The sequence below is a fragment of the Neomonachus schauinslandi genome, chromosome 9 (genome assembly GCF_002201575.2).
Source record: "Neomonachus schauinslandi chromosome 9, ASM220157v2, whole genome shotgun sequence".
NCBI classification, from domain to species: domain Eukaryota; kingdom Metazoa; phylum Chordata; class Mammalia; order Carnivora; family Phocidae; genus Neomonachus; species Neomonachus schauinslandi.
In genome coordinates, this window is record NC_058411.1 from 43,357,965 (window position 1) to 43,376,169 (window position 18,205).

An 18,205-nucleotide genomic window follows, 5' to 3' on the forward strand; every position below is an offset into this window, starting at 1 on the left:
GAAAAAAAAATCATTTGTGTTTTATCAGTGTGAAGCGTTTCATAGATACTGATGTGTGATGGGTTGTTTGTGGTTGAATTCTTATTAAACACAAGGAAAGGTAGAGTGCTGTTAATTGTGCAGAAGTATGTATGAGAATGAATATTGCTAATTTTTAGCATGAATTGAAGCAGATAGTGAATGCTCAGTATTTGTAAAACAAAGTTTTGTAGTGATATTTTTTGTTTTACTAAGGTAAGAATTTGATTCTGTAAGCCCGAGGTATTTACGGTGAGGTCTTCTTATCATCTGGTGGGCTGGCAATAAAGGTCCAGTTTTGTCCTTTAACTTTTAAAAACCTCATATTTCCTTTAGCTAAAGATCTTATTCGCACAGCAGTTGGGCAAACAAGACTCCTTATGAAAGAAAGGTTCAAGCAGTTTGAAGGACTGGTGGACAATTGTGAATATAAACAAGGTGAAAAGGAGACTACCTGTACAGATCTGGATGGATTTTGGGATATGGTTAGTTTTCAGGTATGTGATCAAGCATTTTTAGTGTATTAACTCCGAGTAGGTCTTTTTGAAAAGGAGGTTAGCAAAAATAAAATGGGGGTAATGGGAGCTGCTTTTTAGGTACCTGTAATATTAAATGAGATATTAGATATTATTAAATGAAATATTAAAGATATTATCTTTATAAACTGTAAAGCACTGTCTAAATTTTAAAGATTTATTTATTTATTTTAGAGAGAAAGAGAGCATGAGCAAGGTGGGGAGGGGTAGAGGGCAAGAGAATCTCAAGCAGACTCCCCGCTGAGCATGGAGCCTGTCATGGGGCTCAGTTTCATAACCCTGAGATCATGACCTGAGCCAAAACCAAGAGTCGGACACTTAACCAACTGAGCCACCATCACACCCCAGCACTGTCTAAATTTTATAACTGATGTCCACCTCTTCTCCATGTTGTCAGGGTGATTTCTATATGGTTTGGAAATTGAGATTATATTCAACTGTTGCATAGACTAGGATGACTCTACATTTGAGAAAAATGAGCAAATTTAGTCTTTACTAGTTCAGATCATCTAGCATTTATTGAGTTCTTAATGTGTGCCAGGCATTGTACCAGGAGTTGAAAAATAAGGTACATTCTCTCTCCCAGAGAAGTTTGTAGCTTATTAGCAAGTCAGACACAACATATAATTTCACTCTAATGTACAAAGTGCTATGATAGTGGGAATCACTAGGAAGATCAGGAAAGGTATGGGAGGAGATGACACTTTCTAGCTTTTTGATCTTATTTTAGAGATGAACATATAAAATACTATTTCAGGAACTAGTAGCCAATAATCATTAGACATTTGATAAAAGCTTCAAACCTGGGGGGAGAAAATAAGTCAAAGCAACCCAGGAAGAAAGCTTTTTTGGAAGGAGGAAATGAGGATAATAAAGGAGAAAAGAACTTTTAAATGCAAGTGTTAATATTCTCAAAGAGACCAGACATTTCATCTGCCAAATAAGAACAGCTATTAAAAAAAGAACATTCCAAGAACAACAAAAATTGCTCTTTGAAGTTAAAAACTATGAGAGCAGAAATGTAAGATTCAATAGAAAGATGGAATATGAAGTTAAGATATTCCATAAAATGGGAGAGATGTAAAATAAGAGAGACTGCATAAGAAATAGATAAGAAGATTAAGTGGACCAGTCTACAAAATATAATATCCAAATAATAGGAATTCCAGAAAAAGAGAATAGAAAAAATAGCAGAGAGGAAATGATCAATTAAATAGTTTAAAATTTTCCTCAGAATTGGAGGACCTGAATTCCAGATTGAAGGAGCCCATTGAGTGCCTAGCACTGTGAATCAGAGTAGACCCACACCAATGCACATTATTAAATATGATTGTACAACTTTAGGGATGAAGAGAAAAATCTAGAAACTTCCAGGGAGAAAAGAAACAAGTTTTTTTTTAAAAATTTTTATTGTTATGTTAATCACCATACATCACATCATTATTTTTGATATAGTGTTCCATGATTCATTGTTTGTGTATAACACCCAGTGCTCCATGCAGAACTTGCCCTCTTTAATACCCATCACCAGGCTAACCCATCCTCCCACCCGAAAAAAAACAAGTTTTATACAAAGGGTCAAGAATCAAAATAGCCTTGGATTTCTCAACAGAAACACTGAAAGCTGAGAGAAAAATGCCCTCAAACCTCTGAGGGAAAATAACTTCCAACCTGGAGTTTTGTACCCAGCCAATCACATGTGAGGGTGAAAAGGCACTTTTTAGACACCCAACATCTCAAATTTTACCTCCCATGTTCCCTTTCTTAGGAAACCAAGTGAGAATGTATCTCACAAAAATGAGGGAGTAAACCAAGAAGCAGGAGGAGGTGGGACTGATCCCCAGATGGGGGCTAAGGGAATGGGGCTGAGGTGAGTTGAGGTGTGCAGTTAGGAAGCAGTAGTTGAGGTTGGAGCAGGAGGATACAGGGCTCTGTGAGATTGGTCTCTGTGAAGCTGACCTAAATATAATACCTGATTTGTTTGCTTTTTAAATTGTGTTAGGAGGTTTATATAGACTTGAGAGGTGAATTGATGATAGATACATAGAAGCTAAGCAAATAAAAAGCAAAAACGATGATTCAGTAGAGAAAAAGTGAAGGAAACATAATAATGTCCAATGCTGTACAGCCCAGATGTGAATTGTGTTTAGGTAGTCATGGTGATGTGTTGCTTTATGACCAGTTTTTATATATTTACCAATTTTCATAATGAGTTGGTTCACTACCATCCTTCAATAGTGACCAATTAGTTTTGTGTTTTTTAGTGTTATTAATGGATAGATTTGAAGGTTTTTGATGTGTTTGTATTGTTTACATTTATCATCTACTGATGATCATTTCCCAACTTTGGCTGTTGGGAGACTTTTCAAGTTGGCTCCTGGGACCTCTTTTTTTTTTTTTTCTTTAAGAGCTGTTTTCGGGTTTAATCTAATATAAAATTTACCAGTTCTAAATGCACAATTCATTGAGTTTCAGTAAATTGACAGAGTTGTTCAACCAGTGCCACAATCCAAATGTACAGTATTTTCAGCATAAAAAGATCTTCTTGCCTATGTGCAAGTCAATCCCCATTCCCACTCCCAACCCCAAGCAACTCACTCTTTGTGGATTTGCCTTTTCTGGACATTTCATATTAAATAGAATAATACAATATATAGCCTTTTTTTTTTTTTTTTTTAAATATATAGCCTTTCGTATGTGGCTTCTTTCATGTAGCATGATGTTTTCGAGGTTCCTCCCTGTTGTAACATGTATCTGCACTTTGTTGCTTTTCATTGCTGAGTAGTATTTCATTGTATAAATACATCACTCTCTAGTCATCAGCGGAGGGACACTTGGATTGTTTTCACTTTGGTGATGATGAATAATCTTCTGTGAATATTCACATACAAATCTTAGGGTGGACATTTGTTTTCATTTCTCTTGGGGTAAATAGATTTGCTGGGACATATAGTAAATTTACATTTAGCTTTTTAAGAAACTGCCAAGCTATTTTCCAAAGTGATTATATGACATTTTACTTTCCCATCAACACGTATGAGTTTCTTAGCACTCCCTATCCTCACCAGTATTTGCTATTGTCTAGGAGAGCCATCCTAGTGGGTGCAAAGTATTTGTCGTAGTTTTGATTTGCGTTTCTCTAATGAATAATGATGTTAATGATCTTTTCATGTGTTTATTAGCCATTTGTATGTCTTCTTTGGGTGAAATTTCTATTTAAATCTTTTGGTCATTTGGGTTTGTCTTTTTTTATTGAGTTGTAACTGTTCTTTATTCTGTCTTTTATCAGAAGTATTATTTGCAAATATTTTTTCCCTTGTTTGTGGCTTATTTTTCTTAATGGTGTCTTTTGAAGTGTAAATGTTTTTAATTTTGATGGTGTTTGATTTATCAATTTTTTTCTTCTATATTGTGATTTTTGGCATCATGTCTAAGAACTCTTTTTGCCTAATGTCAGCTCACAAAGATTTTCCTATTTTTTCTTCTAAAAGTATTGCAGTTTTAGTTCCACAGTTAGGTATCTGATTCATTTGGAATTCATTTTTGTGTATGATATAGTTAAAGAGTTCATCTTTTTTCTTGTGGATATCCAATTTTCCCAGCACAGTTGAAGACTATTTAGTTTCCTCATTGAATTGCATTGATACATTTGTTGAACATCAGTTGGTCATAAGTGTAATCCTGAGTCTTTATGGAATTTACATTTTTTCAGGAGAGAAATTGAGAGTACATATGTGTATAAATGAATAGTAGGGGAATGTGAAGAATGTTTGCTAAACTGTTGACAGTGGTTACTTCTTTGGAGGAGATTGGAAATACCAGACAGATGAGGATCATACACTGACATCAATGACTCCATCTTTGGCCCTCCATCTTGTTCGTGCCCTCGCGATGACCTCCCCCCCGGGCTATGTGTTCCAGCCCCTGGAGGTTAATGTCAGCCCCAACTGGAATGAGGGAAGCTTGTTCTGATCTTCCCTAAAGTGGCGCACAGAAGGCACCACTTCAGATATCTAGTAGAGATGAGGATCATACCAGAAGGATATGGATCATACATTCTCATCCTGCTAGTAGATATATTACTTGAATCTTTTAAAATGACATTGTGTCAAGAGAATGAGAAGGCAAGCCAGACTGAGAGAAAGCATTTGCAAAAGACATTGTGGTTAAAAAAAAAAAAAAAAAGACATATTGTGCTCTGTGTTCACATTGTATAATTTAGGAAACAAAAACATCTAGAATATCTCCTACATTTTATTTATTTATTTTTTAAAAGATTTTTTTTTAAATTTATTTATTTGACAGAGAGAGACACAGCAAGAGAGGGAACACAAGCAGGGGGAGTGGGAGAGGGAGAAGCAGGCTTCCCACCGAGCAGGGAGCCCGATGCGGGGCTCGATAGGTACCCCTATCTCCGACATTTTAATGGTCAAAAATAAATTAGGAGCGTTCTTCATATTTGACCCTCTTTATGTAGATTGTGGAAGCTTGTAAAACCAAAAATAACAGTGAACAATTTTACCATAAGAATTCTTTTTTGGGGGGGACGCCTGGGTGGCTCAAATGGTTGAGCGTCTGCCTTCGGCTGAGGTCATGATCCCTGAGTCCTGGGATCGAGTCCCGCATTGGCTCCCTGCTCCATGGGGAGCCTGCTTCTCCCTCTGCCTGCCACTCCCCCTGCTTGTGCTCTCTCTCTGTCAAATAAATAAATAAAATCCTTAAAAAAGAGAAAAAAAAAAGCTTGATTTGAATACTAAATTGAGAATGACTTAGTCTAATTTGTATGCCACCAGTCCAAGTCACCATTCTCGATTTTTATTGAAGCTTAAATTCATTAGCTTTTCATTTTAATAAAGTTAGCTTTAATCTGATAAACTTGTGCTTTATTTATTAACAGATAGAAGATGTAAACCAAAAATTCAACAATTTGACCAAACTTGAGGAATCTGGATGGCAGAACAATAATAATATAAGCAAAAAAGTTGTTCGGGTAAGTTTGTGGTTTTATATCCAAATTTCTAATACAGACTCTTCTACTTTAACAAATTTTTATTTTTAAGCTTTAAAAATATTTAGCTTCAGATCTTTCATCTTTTTACAAATAAAGTTCCATATATTACTTACATGTCCTGATTGCCTTTGAAGAAAGAATAAGGAAATGGTCAAAACTAAATTTAGTGTTATTTCTGGAGGGAGGAGGGGCTGTAATTGAATTGAGACACCTAGCGGGCTTCTAAGTTACTAAACAGTGGGTATCTGCATGTTTGTTTTATACTTCAAACTGTGCATCTCCATTTTGTTGTAATTATAATAGTAGTACTACATAATTTATATAATGTGTAGTCTGTGCCAAGTTCTGTTCCATGTTTTTACTTGTATAAACTCATTTAATCATCACAACAATCCTGTGAAGTGGGTTCTGTTCTCCCCATTTTACAGTTGAGGAAACTGACATCCAGAAATCACTTGCCAAAGGGGGAGCTGGCTTTCAAGGCCAGACTTTCTCATTCCAGAATCTGTGTTCTTAATCAGTAGGCTCTGCCACCTCTCTGTTTTATATACTCTTTTGAGTGATTTATTTCAAAATGAAAGAATTGAATAGCAGAGAGGAACAATCTCTCTTTAGAACATCTATCTTCTTCCCTATGCTTTATCTTATAAATTTTCTTATTTTCTCTGTAAAATTTGCTTTGTTAACATGATAAGATTCCATTCTTGTCTGTTTGTTTCTAGTAATATTTTGAACTCAAAAGTTTTTGGTCAGATGAATGCTTCTCAAACCACCTTACAGTATTGCCAGTTTTTCTTTATATTTTAGAAAAATACCTTTGGTTGTAGAATCAGATTTCTAAATTTGTGCTTTATTCTTATGTAATCCAAGTAAGATCTGTTTTAAATCCTATCGTAGGAGTTTAAGATGATAGAATATTAAAAGAACCTATTACAGCATCATTTTGTGACGAAATTAAATGAATGGATTTCAGATCTATTAAACAGTGAAGAATGCTGGAACATTTTGAAGCCACTGTGGGTATTTCTTATTGAGTACCTGGTCCTGGAGACATAATATCATCAGTGCTGCAGATAATGGCTGTCAGTACAGCATTCGGTCAGAGCCTTGTAATTCCGTCCCTTATCACCAGGTGTCTCTCTCTCCTCTTACTTTATTCTACAGGCTATTGTTAAGATTACGGAACAAATAAACTAAAACTATTACCTATACTTGATACCCTTACCTCTGACCTCTTATTCGTTGATCTCTCATTCCATCAGTTAGCCTTGTTTTCTCCTTTCCGCTCTCTTTTCCATCAGTTTTTAGACATGTTTAAGGGTCTTATCTTTGTTTCCATTAAAGAAAAAAACAACTTGTGATGTTCCCTACTCCCAATCACAGACAAGCTTCCAGAAAAAGTTGTCTATACTCTGTTGCTACTATTTTGGTTCTCACTTATCTCTCCAACTCACTGCAATTCAGCTTCACCCCTCCCTTTGCCTCTAGAACAGTTATCACCAAGGGTATTGATTCTCTAGTTGCTGAATTATTAGATACTTATAAAATCCAATCCCTCTGCAGGATTAAACATTGCTGAGTCCCTCCTTCTTAAAATTATATTCTGATTTTCCTCCTGCCTCTGTGCCCATTCTTCAGTCATGTTTGCAGTTTGTTTTTCCATTTATCCCTTATATGTTTGTGATATTCACATTCCTACCTCAACTCTGTTTTTTCCTTCCACATTCTCCCTGTACAGTCTTACCCATCCTGTGATGAGTCCCAAATCTGTATTTCAAACCACACTTACTGCTAAGCTCTAGGTTTATATATCCTGACTCCATGTACCTTAAAATCAGTATGTCCCAAACTGAAGTCATCTGCACACACATCACTGTTTCTGTCTCAGAGAATGGTATTGGCATCTCACTAGGTGTCCAAGGTAGAAACCTGACTATCTTCTTTAGTCCTTTCTCTGTTTCACCATCTCTACCCCACACACATCCAATAGATTGCTAAGTCCTCTCAATTTGCCCCCTTAAATATCTCTTGAAGCCTTTCTTGTTTTTCCATTTTTCCTCCTTAATCTAACTGCTGTCATCTTTTTCCAGTATCTGTGCAGTAGTCTCCTTCCTAACTGGCTTGTAACCCTCCAGTCGCTTCTCTGGGCTGTAGACAGAATGACTTTTCTGAATCACAAAGCTGATAATGTTAATCTCCTGGTTAAAAATCACCTATAAGCTCTATTCCTTTGTCCTCTGTATAAATGTGGAAATGGTTACCTGCAAGGGATTTTATAATCTAGCTGTTGCTTACCTCCTCCCAGCTCCTCTGCAATTTCTTTCGCTTCTGGCTTTGCAAATACGCTGTTCTCTGCACCCAGTCCTGTCCTCACTCCATCTTGTAGCTTGGCTAACAGTGATTCCAGCTCAGGGGCTACCTCCTGTCAGCCTTTCTCAATAACTCTGAAGATTGATTTAGGTGATAGCCTTGTGTTCTCTCATAGCCGTCTGATTTTGTCTGTATCATGACATTTATTATTCTTAGTGTCTATATATAGCCCTTCCGTAAGCTGTGAAGTCCTCGAGGGCAGGGGCTTTGTCCTTTACCTTTTGGCCCCCAGCATTTTTAGCACATACGAGGAATCTGATTAGTGTATGATGAATGTGTTAAATATTTTTTGTATGCTTTGTTTTTCTTGTAAGATGATAACTAGTAGCTTTAATACATGTCATAATTTCTCTTTGCAGAAGAAAGTGGTCTCAGGGGTAGCAAGTAAGCCCAAACAGGATGATGGTGGAAGAATTGCAGCTAGAAATCGCCTCGCGGCCATAAAAAATGCAATGAGAGAGAGGATGAAGCAGGAGGAAACTGCGGAGGCAGCGACCTTTGTAATGCCAAAGGAATTTGATAAAATAGTGTTTGATGCTGGATTTTTCAGAATCGAAAGTCCTGTTAAATCCTTCTCAGGTTAGTTTTTCTGCTAAGACTCCTTGAGAGAAATATTTGGGTTGGATGGGAGCTTGTATAAGAGGTCAAAAATAGTTTTCATATGAAGACCTACAAACTCTCTGAGTCTGGAAAATAGACTACATGCTCACTCACATACAAGGCATGTGTGGATATGTATGATTAGATTACTTTAAGTGTGCTGTATCTTCTAAAATGGCTCTTACATTTTCTAAGCGATTTCACGTCTGTTACTACCACTTAACCCCACAATACTGTGAGGTAGGTCACAGGGTCCCAAGAGGTAAGGCACATGATGGAAGCATAAGAAGTTAGGTGGTTTTCTTCAGGTTAGTTAGTTGGATTGGAATTTAAGATGCAAAGCATCTCAGGCATCAAACCCTCGCCCTTCTTTAGTTGTGCTTTAAAATGAAGCTTATGGAAAGTGGAGTTTGGTTTAATTTTCATTTGTATTTAAAACGTCTGCTCAGATTTTATGAGACACAGTAAATATACTAATTTCCTGATTTAAAAATATTCCAGTGAAACCAGCTTTTAATACTTCAAGAAACCATTCTTCTTATGATTTTCTAACTGATTTCTAACTCTGATCTTCTTATGATTTTTCTTTTTTTTTTAAAGATTTTATTTATATTTATTTGACACAGAGAGACACAGCAAGAGAGGGAACACAAGCAGGGGGAGTGGGAGAGGGAGAAGCACGCTTCCCGCGGAGCAGGGAGCCTGATGCGGGGCTCGATCCCAGGACCCTGGGATCATGATCTGAGCCGAAGGCAGACGCTTAACAACGGAGCCACCCAGGCACCCTCTTAATGATTTTTCAATAGCTATTTGTCATAGGTTGTCTTTATTAGATTGAATTTCTATATATAGATGAAAATTATTTATTTATAAGCCATGTGATGAGAGGTCATAGCTGAGGTAATCTCTTCTGTAAATCTCGGTGGGTGCTTCTATCAGTGCTTTAAGTGCTAGATGTTTGTTTTCAAGGAGAAAGGGGCCAAGTCCTCTTCAGGTACCTATCAGCTGAACGAATATTTTTTCCCTATTATTTAACTGTCCACGGGGAAATTTTCTGAACATAAACTTGAGCTGCTATCCAGTATTTACGTTAAAATGTAAATTTATCACCTCAACTATATTATAACCTTCCTGTCAGTTTAGCTATCACATCTGGTGTGGTCTGGTTTGTATCCTTTACTCTAAGCAGCTGCTTTTCCTACGAACCCAGGAATTGCCTCCTGCTAGTAACATGGCTCCTTGCTGCTAACTTCCCAAGGAACTCATTGCCACTATTCTCTCATGTACCCGACTTGGCCTTTAGGACTGGGGAGATTAAGGTTTATGGTCCAAATCTATCTTGTTAAAACTGAGTTTTAGTTCCAGAGCACATGGTTTGTATGAGGCTTGTTACAGAGCAGAAGTCCCCCAAGAAGCCCCTCTCACCCCATGTGTCACTCCCTAGAGGCAACCACTTCATTTTTTTAAGATTTTATTTATTTATTTATTTATTTATTTGATAGAGACACAACGAGAGAGGGAACACAAGAGGGAGAAGCAGGCTTCCCGCCAAGCAGGGAGTCCAATGCAGGGCTCGATCCCAGGACCCTGGGATCACGACCTGAGCCGAAGGCAGATGCCCAATGACTGAGCCACCCAGGCACCCCCACTTTTCTTTTTTTTTTTTTTTTTTAAGGTTTTATTTATTTGTCAGAGAGAGAGTACACAAGCAGGGGGAGTGGCAGGCAGAGAGGGAGAAGCAGGCTCCCTGCTGTGCAGGGAGCCCGGATGCAGGACTCCATCCCAGGACCCCAGGATCATGACCTGAGCTGAAGGCAGACGCTTACCGACTGAGCCACCCAGGCGCCCAACCACTTTTAGTTCTTAGAGGAGTCTTGGAGTCTTGAGATGTTTGACTGTGTAGATTTTTTTTTTTTCCTCAGGTTGTGTAGATTTTTGTGTGTGTGTGAATTGTTCCTTGGATTTACTCTCCTTAGTCGGTCCTCTCTAATCTATCTTTTCAGAAACATCTATTTTATTTTTTTCCTGGTAAATAGACTATTTTCATAATTTTTCCTGTACTTGTTTTTTACTTCCTTATTTCCTCAACTTTCATGTTGGCTCTCATGGTGGTTGTTTTTATTTTTTAGTTTTGCTCTCATGGTTTAAATTCCCAAGAGCTCTTTCTCATTCTCGGAATGTTCCATTTTATAACATTTTGTACTAGTTTGGTAAGTGCACTGCCTTACCTTTCTGAGGATGTTAATGATAGCTTTTATGTTTTCTTTCCCCTCTACAGTCAGTATTTGTTCCAAGAAACTTTCATTTGTTTGGTTTTGGTGTCCATCTCTTGTTTTGGAGGCTTTCCTTGGGTGTCTGGTGATCATTCACTGCCTGCTTGTGGTTAAGAACAGGTCTCTGCCCAGCAGCATGTGGGTAATGGGGGCTTTACTATGGGGTGATTTAGTTGTGCCATAGTGCTAGGAATCTATACATCACTATATTTAATTCTTTTTTTTAATTTTATTTTATTATGTTATGTTAATCACCATACTTTACAAATTAGTTTTTTTTTTTTTTTTTTTTTTTTACAAATTAGTTTTTGATGTAGTGTTCCATGATTCATTGTTTGCGTATAACACCCAGTGCTCCATTCAATACATGCCCTCTTTAATACCCATCACCAGGCTATTTAATTCTTTTCTTATGGGCTAGCTGGGTTCCCCAGAAAAGATTCGTCCAGTCTGCTGCCTGGAGAATATAATTCTGGCTGTCAGCCTTTCAGGAGCCAGGTGGGAGGGAAAAAACTAAGCGTCTCAACAGTTTGTTTGTGATCCCCTTTTTTCCATATAGTACCAATCTCTCAACCTTACCTGGTATCCCTTAAGCCAGGGACCTTCTCTTTCACCTTTTCATAAAATAAGCGTCTCTAGATTTCTGGTTTGGGTGGTGGTGGGGGGGGTGGCATGTTGACAGTCGCCTACCTGTGCAAAATGAGGAAAGGGCTCCATTTGTTCTTTAAACTGACTTTGAACCGATCTTCCTGTTTTTAGCTCCCTTTTCATCTCTGCTTCCAGACATACTTGAGGACACCAATTCTTTTGAAGGATGCTGTGGTATAAATTGGGTTAATTCTCCTCTTTCCTAACTGGTGACTGGTGGCTTAGAAATTATTTTCTGGGGTCTACTAAATATTATCCCACTCACTCATCTACATTACAACTTCCAAAATTCTCTGTTTATTATTGTCTCTTTTTTTAGTTCCCTTTGTCCAAATTTAAAAAGCTGAGTAGGAGCGCCTGGGTGGTTCAGTCAGTTAAGTGTCTGCCTTCGGCTCAGGTCATTATCTCAGGGTCCTGGGATTGAGCCCCATGTCGAGCTCCCTGCTCAGAGGGGACTCTGCTTCTCCCTCTGCCCCACCCCCTCCAGCTAGTGTGCACGAACTCTCTCTCTCTCAAATAAGTAAATAAATAAAATCTTTAAAAAAAATTAAAAGCTGCTGAGTAAAAAAAAGGGGGGCACTCTTTGTCCTTGTAACGTTCTGCCTTTTAAGATGATCTCTTTTACTGCTTATAGTAGTGGGATGTTAAGAGGAAACAGAATCTAATGTGTGTGTTCAATACTATCTTGAACTGAAAGTCACAGGCATTTTTCTTTAAAAAACATATTATGGAAGAAGCTAGTTGGTAGGGTAATAGGAAGAACTTGCACTGTCTTCCTGGATATAATGAAAAGTGAATGAAAGAACTTTTTGATATTGAGATGATTTCTCTCATCTTCTAGGAGTTTCTGTCTCTTCTGAACGTCTTTCTCAAAGACTTAGGACACCTAAGTCTGTCAGCAAAGCTGTGTCTGAGAGCAGGGCTGAGATGGACCATCTAAGACAAACTATGTCATCACAGAATCCTGATCCTCAAAGTACCAAAAGTGAGCATGTTGATAAGGAGACTTTGCTTTCAACTATTCCTAAAAACAGGTATTTCTTTCATGTGTTGTTGTTAAGAGTGTAACAGATGCTGGGGTGCTTGGGTGGCTAAGTGTCCACCTCTTGGTTTAGACTCAGGTCATGATCCCACACGTGGTGGGATCCAGCCCTGCATCAGGCTCTGTGCTCAGTAGAGAGTCCGCTTGAGGATTCTCTCCCTCTGCCCACTCATACACGTGCACAGATGCGTGCACTCTCTCTTTCTCTCTAAAAATAAGTAATTAAGTCTTTAAAAAAGAAGCATAACAGATGCTGACATTAAATATCATTTCGGATTGTTAGCCTGGTAAAATATGCAAGACCTATATTTTTAATTAGATTTCACAATGACCCTGTAATGTGTAAGAAATACTTCTATTTTCTAAATGAGAGAATTAAGGCTTACAATTTCATATTGATTATTGGTTATATTTAGGTGTGCAAAGTAAATTCTCCAGAACTAAGAAGAAAAGAAACAATACAATGTTGTTTGGTGCTAAACACAATACAACTTTGGTGCTTGGCAGGTCTGAGTTCAAAACCAGTTCTATGGCATACTAGCTGTGAAACTTTGGGACTTTAATTAACTCACTTAGCTTCAGGTTCATCATTTATGAAACAGCACTGCCAGTACTTCCCTACAGGGTCCTTGAGAGGTAGGCACTTTTGTGCCAGCCTCTACCGAAAATGCCTTGAGATTGCTATCTTGCATAAATAAGGGAGAGCTCATGTGTACTGAAGAATTATGCGCTAGACGTGGTTCTAGGTTATGAACAGGTATTATCTCATTTCATCTTCAAAACAACCCTGTGAGGTACTAGATGCCCATTTTTCAAGTGAGAAGACTTGAAAAGTTAGTGACTTACCCATTTTCAGCTTATAATTGGTAAAACTGGATGCCGCCTCTATTCTTTCTGCTGCAGAGGACTGCCTCTGCACAAATGCACCAGAATTATCTATACAGTCCTTGTTCCTGGAACATAAATGTACCAGAAATCTGATAGGAAAAAGATACTTTAAGGTAAGTAGAAAATAAAATTGTAGTCTGGAGCCAAGAGAAGACTATTGGTTTTATTATTAATCTGGAGATGGGATAGCATTGAATACTCCGTCATTATAGCAAAGAAGGTTGTCAAAAAAATAAAAGAACACTTTATGAATTGAAATAGAGGAAACAAATGAAAGTTTATGCTCTTAAATATTTCATGGAACAAATTTTAAAATTTCAAATTTTTAGTATAAACCAAGGTATATTTAGCCTTTGTGAGAACTAAATATTTTAGATATTCTAGAAATATCTGGATGATAAAATACCAATTTATTGTCATTTCTTAAATGCCAGTTGCTTTACTTTATATATCCTCTAGTTTATTATCTTGTGCTAAGAAGATCCATAATTATATTTAAAAGATACTATAAGTATTCTTTAAAATTTTTTTACTTAATTCCCCAAAATAGTCGTGAAATAGCATCTTACACATAACTTTGTGCAGTGAAGGCGAAGTGGAGTTGAAAACTAGAAAAATAGGATATTTTTTATTTATTTATTTTTATTTTTATTTTTTTAAAGATTTTATTTATTTATTTGAGAGAGAGAGTGAGAGAGAGAAAGAGCACAAGAGGGGGGAGCGGGAGAGGGAGAAGCAGACTCCCTGCTGAGCAGGGAGCCCGATGCGGGACTTGATCCCGGGACCACAGGATCATGACCTGAGCCGAAGGCAGTCGCTTAACCAACTGAGCCACCCAGGCGCCCGAAAAATAGGATATTTTTTAAAAAAAAAATGACTTGCAAGGGTTGAGACAGGTATTTTTAATGAAATAAAGTTACAGACTTCAAGATTAGAATATGTTAAGCTATAACTAACAAGTAATGTAGTCAACTCCAACTACACAGTAACTGAGTTGTTGCTTTGACCCCCCAGGAGTTGGCTTTATTCTAACCTTTCCCTACTATGTATATAGCTCTGGATTTGGCGAGATTCAAAAGATTGCTGGTGGACTGAGCAGCATGGTAATAGGCTGTGAACTTTCTGGGGAAGAGTTCATCTAGTCTTGCTGCTATAGCTGTAGTCCAAAACTAACTTCTTTGGACCAGGTCTGATCTTGGACCAGGCTCCATCTTTGACCCATGAAGGATAATATTAAAACACAAGTAAAAAGATAGCAGTATGTTTAATTATCTGATTATCTACTTTTTTCTTTTTTAGGAACAACATAGAAGATGCTCAGTGTCCTGGATTACAAGATTTAATTGAAATAAATTATGTAAGCCCTACTCCAGTATAGTAGATAGCAATTTATGTGGTTATATGTAATAACTCCATAAGCAACTTCCAGAATTTCCATTGGAAATCTAAACCAGTCATTAAAATGATACTTCTTGTTTTATTTATTTATTTTTTTTAAGATTTTATTTATTTATTTGTCAGAGAGAGAGCACAAGCAGGGGGAGTGGCAGGCAGAGGGAGAAGCAGGCTCCCCGCTGAGCAAGGAACCCGATGTGGGACTCGATCCCGGGACCCTGGGATCATGACCTGAGCCGAAGGCAGACGCTTAACCGACTAAGCCACCCAGGCGTCCCGATACTTCTTGTTTTAAAGGCCTTTGTCTTGTTTGAAACCATAGTGCCATTTTGTGTTCTTTAACTCACATCAAGATTATTTTTTTAAATAAAGTTTTATTATAACACAGCCATACTTATGTATTATATCTGGCTGCTTTGCAATACAATGGTAGAGTTGAGTAGTTGTGGCCAAGATTCTGTGGTTCACAAAGCCTAAAATATTTAGCATCTGGCCCTTCACAAAAAAATGTTTGCCAGTCACTGAACTGGAATATCATAGACACTTGCTGAGAAGCTTTCCTTCAATCATACCATTGCTATAATACTCTTTGAACTAATTGTTCAAGAAGCAAGATAGTAAGATTTACAATGTTCTTTAGCCTGTGTTCAGAATGTCATTCTACTGTTTTTATTTTTAATTGCAACAAGACTTTTTTCTATTTTTTCCAATTTTTGGTAATTAAATGTAAAAACATTTTTTACTTTCAGGATGCAAGCAAGATAAACTTTGAGATGGATTGTTTACCCAGTGAAAGAATGAATTTGCCTCTACTTGCTGGTGAAGTGGCAGATGATATTAATACTAATAAAAAGGAAGAAATTCCAGATGTTGTAGAAGGAATGGAACTACATTCTTTAGTTACAGCACAGGATGTTTTGATGAGCAGCCCTGAAAATACACCATCACAAAATGACATCTTACAGGAAGAGAAGACTAAAATTTCTCAGTCAGGTGAGGTCTTTTAAATTTATTTAGATGAGGCTTTGTTAAATAAATGAACTTGGACTAAAACATAGATTATTGTGAATACTTCTGGGTACCAGTTTCTAAGAGTAAAGGTTGAAAAATTGGGCATTCACAAGAAATACCTTCTAAGAATCAGTACATGTTATATAGTATCCCACTGTCCTCCTCAGACCTTTGGAAGTATACCTATTAAACTTATTAATGGCTACTAATCCATGTTGGAAATAAGTAGCATTTTACATTAGACCTATTTGGATTCTTCATTGTTTGTGAAAATTCAGAGAAATTCCCCGAAGTTTATTTTTTTAGTTTACCTCTTTGTCGACACACATCCTCAAAGCTTTCTTTAAGATGCCCTATTTTTCTTTCATAATGCCTTTTCCTATCTACTTTGTTGTGATTGTTCTGCAATAGGAAATGGCTCTTGGACTTTTGTTATAGTATAATGTGTGATAGTTTCGCCTACTATTTTCATCTGCTACTCAGTGGTGCTGTTCTGGCTGGGGACTAAGGCAAAATAAACTGTAACCTTGGCCAGACATTTAATGTACTCCAGCTGTGTTCTTCACCTAGCATCTTTGGGGTACCTTTTTTTTCCAACCTTAGTATATTACCTGTTTATTATAAAAGGATATAACTCAGAAATAACCATGTGAAAGAGATGCATAGGGCAAGGTATGGGGAAAGGATACAGAGCTTCCATACCTTCCAAATGCACCACTCTCCCCAAATCTCCACATATTCACCAACCTGGATACTCATGGTACCTTTAATATTGCAAGCATGAGATTTGTTTATAGAAGACTCTTTTTATACTGAATTTCAGGATGAGAATTTTAATTAAAAAAAATTTAAGTACATTTTAAAAAATGCTATAGCATGGGCACCTGGGTGGCTCAGTCGGTTAAGCGTCTGCCTTCGGCTCAGGTCATGATCCCAGGGTCCCGGGATTGAATCTGGCATTGAGCTCCCTGTTCAACAGGGAGTCTGCTTCTCCTTCTGCCCCCATCCCTGCTCGTGCCCCTCCCTCACAAAAATAAATAAATAAATCTTAAAAAAAAATTTTTTTTAAATGCTATAGCATAAGATGACCTATATTTTTGTCTTAGCATTTCATAGGGAGCTTTTCATCATTTTTGTCCATTTCTAACAACCCTTGACTGTGAGGATATTTAAAAAGGTAAAAGTTGGGGTTTTTTGTTTTGTTTTGTTTTTTCAGTATTTGATATTAAAAGTCTCACTACTGAATGCCATCTTCTTGATTCGGTAAGTTTTCCAACTTAATTTGAAAAATTGCTTTATATTCTAGATCTATTTTATAAAATGGTTTATTCACTTTTCAGTTTGTGTACAAAGTTGGTTTAAAATTTACATGTTATTTACTATGAAATCCATTTGTTACTCATTTTTCTCAAAATGGGAAAAAATATCATGTTTATAAACTTTAAAATATAGCATGTTTTAATACTACATTCTGAAGATTTATTTCCCTATATAATTTAGCTATCAAATTTGTTATGACATATTGGTTGAATACTTAAATATCTAATTGTAGCTTAGGTTATGCTAGGTATCGCTAAGTGATGTAAGAAAAAATAAGGCAAGGTTTCTGCCTTTAGAAACGTGCAGTTGGGAAGATAACGTCTATCCTACCTTCAGTCATCACTGGTTATTTTCATTTTAATTCTTTTGGATTACTATATCTATATACATAGATATATAGATATGTCCTAGTATTTTATTTGGAGGCTCCCCAGCTTTACTTTTGGTGACCTCTTGCCTCTACATCTAGTTCAAACCTTAGCCCTTCTGTGAGGCCTTCCTGGAAAAGCTCTCATCTCTCCCATATTAATTTATATATAGATATATATATCTGTGTGCACAATGCACACACTTATTATCTCTTATTAGGAATATAATATGAATATGTTATATTCCTAAAACATAATTTTAGGAATCTCTTTCCCTTATTGTCTGTAAATTCCTCTCTAGGCAGAGCTGTCTGATTCATATTGGTGGATGGGGGCACTGTGGCATGAATGAAATAGTGCTCTCTTGCCTACTCTTTACAGCACTGCTTTTCAGCCCTACCCCCAGATATTTTTATTTCAGCAGTCTGGAGTAGGACCTTCATCAGGTGATTCTAATGTGTAGCCAGTTTGACAACCCTGGTTTATAGCCTTACCTTGAAATTTTCCAGAGCCAATTGCTAAAATGGGTCAGGAAATGGCCTTGGTTTGCTAATCTTTGATCTCAGAATATAAAAAATTCATTAAGGCAAATGTAGGATAAAAGCAATAATTTTTGTTAACCTCATAAAGCCTGGCAAATGCTTGGCTTCCTTAAGCCACTAATTCCTTAAGGACCTCTGTATATGTTGGCTTCTCTTCATGTCCAGGCTTCTGGGCTGCCTGTG

General features: G+C 37.1%; 1 protein-coding gene across 1 annotated transcript in view; it reads left to right on the forward strand.

The window, feature by feature from the left end:
- The window catches only part of DLGAP5 (DLG associated protein 5), a 37,886-nt gene that overhangs the window by 18,424 nt on the left and 1,257 nt on the right, over positions 1 to 18,205 (forward strand). Inside the window, exons 12-18 of the mRNA XM_021701470.1 lie at positions 355 to 515; positions 5,452 to 5,544; positions 8,295 to 8,514; positions 12,298 to 12,490; positions 14,686 to 14,743; positions 15,531 to 15,774; positions 17,009 to 17,055. Coding sequence (XP_021557145.1) covers positions 355 to 515; positions 5,452 to 5,544; positions 8,295 to 8,514; positions 12,298 to 12,490; positions 14,686 to 14,743; positions 15,531 to 15,774; positions 17,009 to 17,055 — 1,016 coding nt within the window. The remainder of the gene's footprint in view (positions 1 to 354; positions 516 to 5,451; positions 5,545 to 8,294; positions 8,515 to 12,297; positions 12,491 to 14,685; positions 14,744 to 15,530; positions 15,775 to 17,008; positions 17,056 to 18,205) is intronic.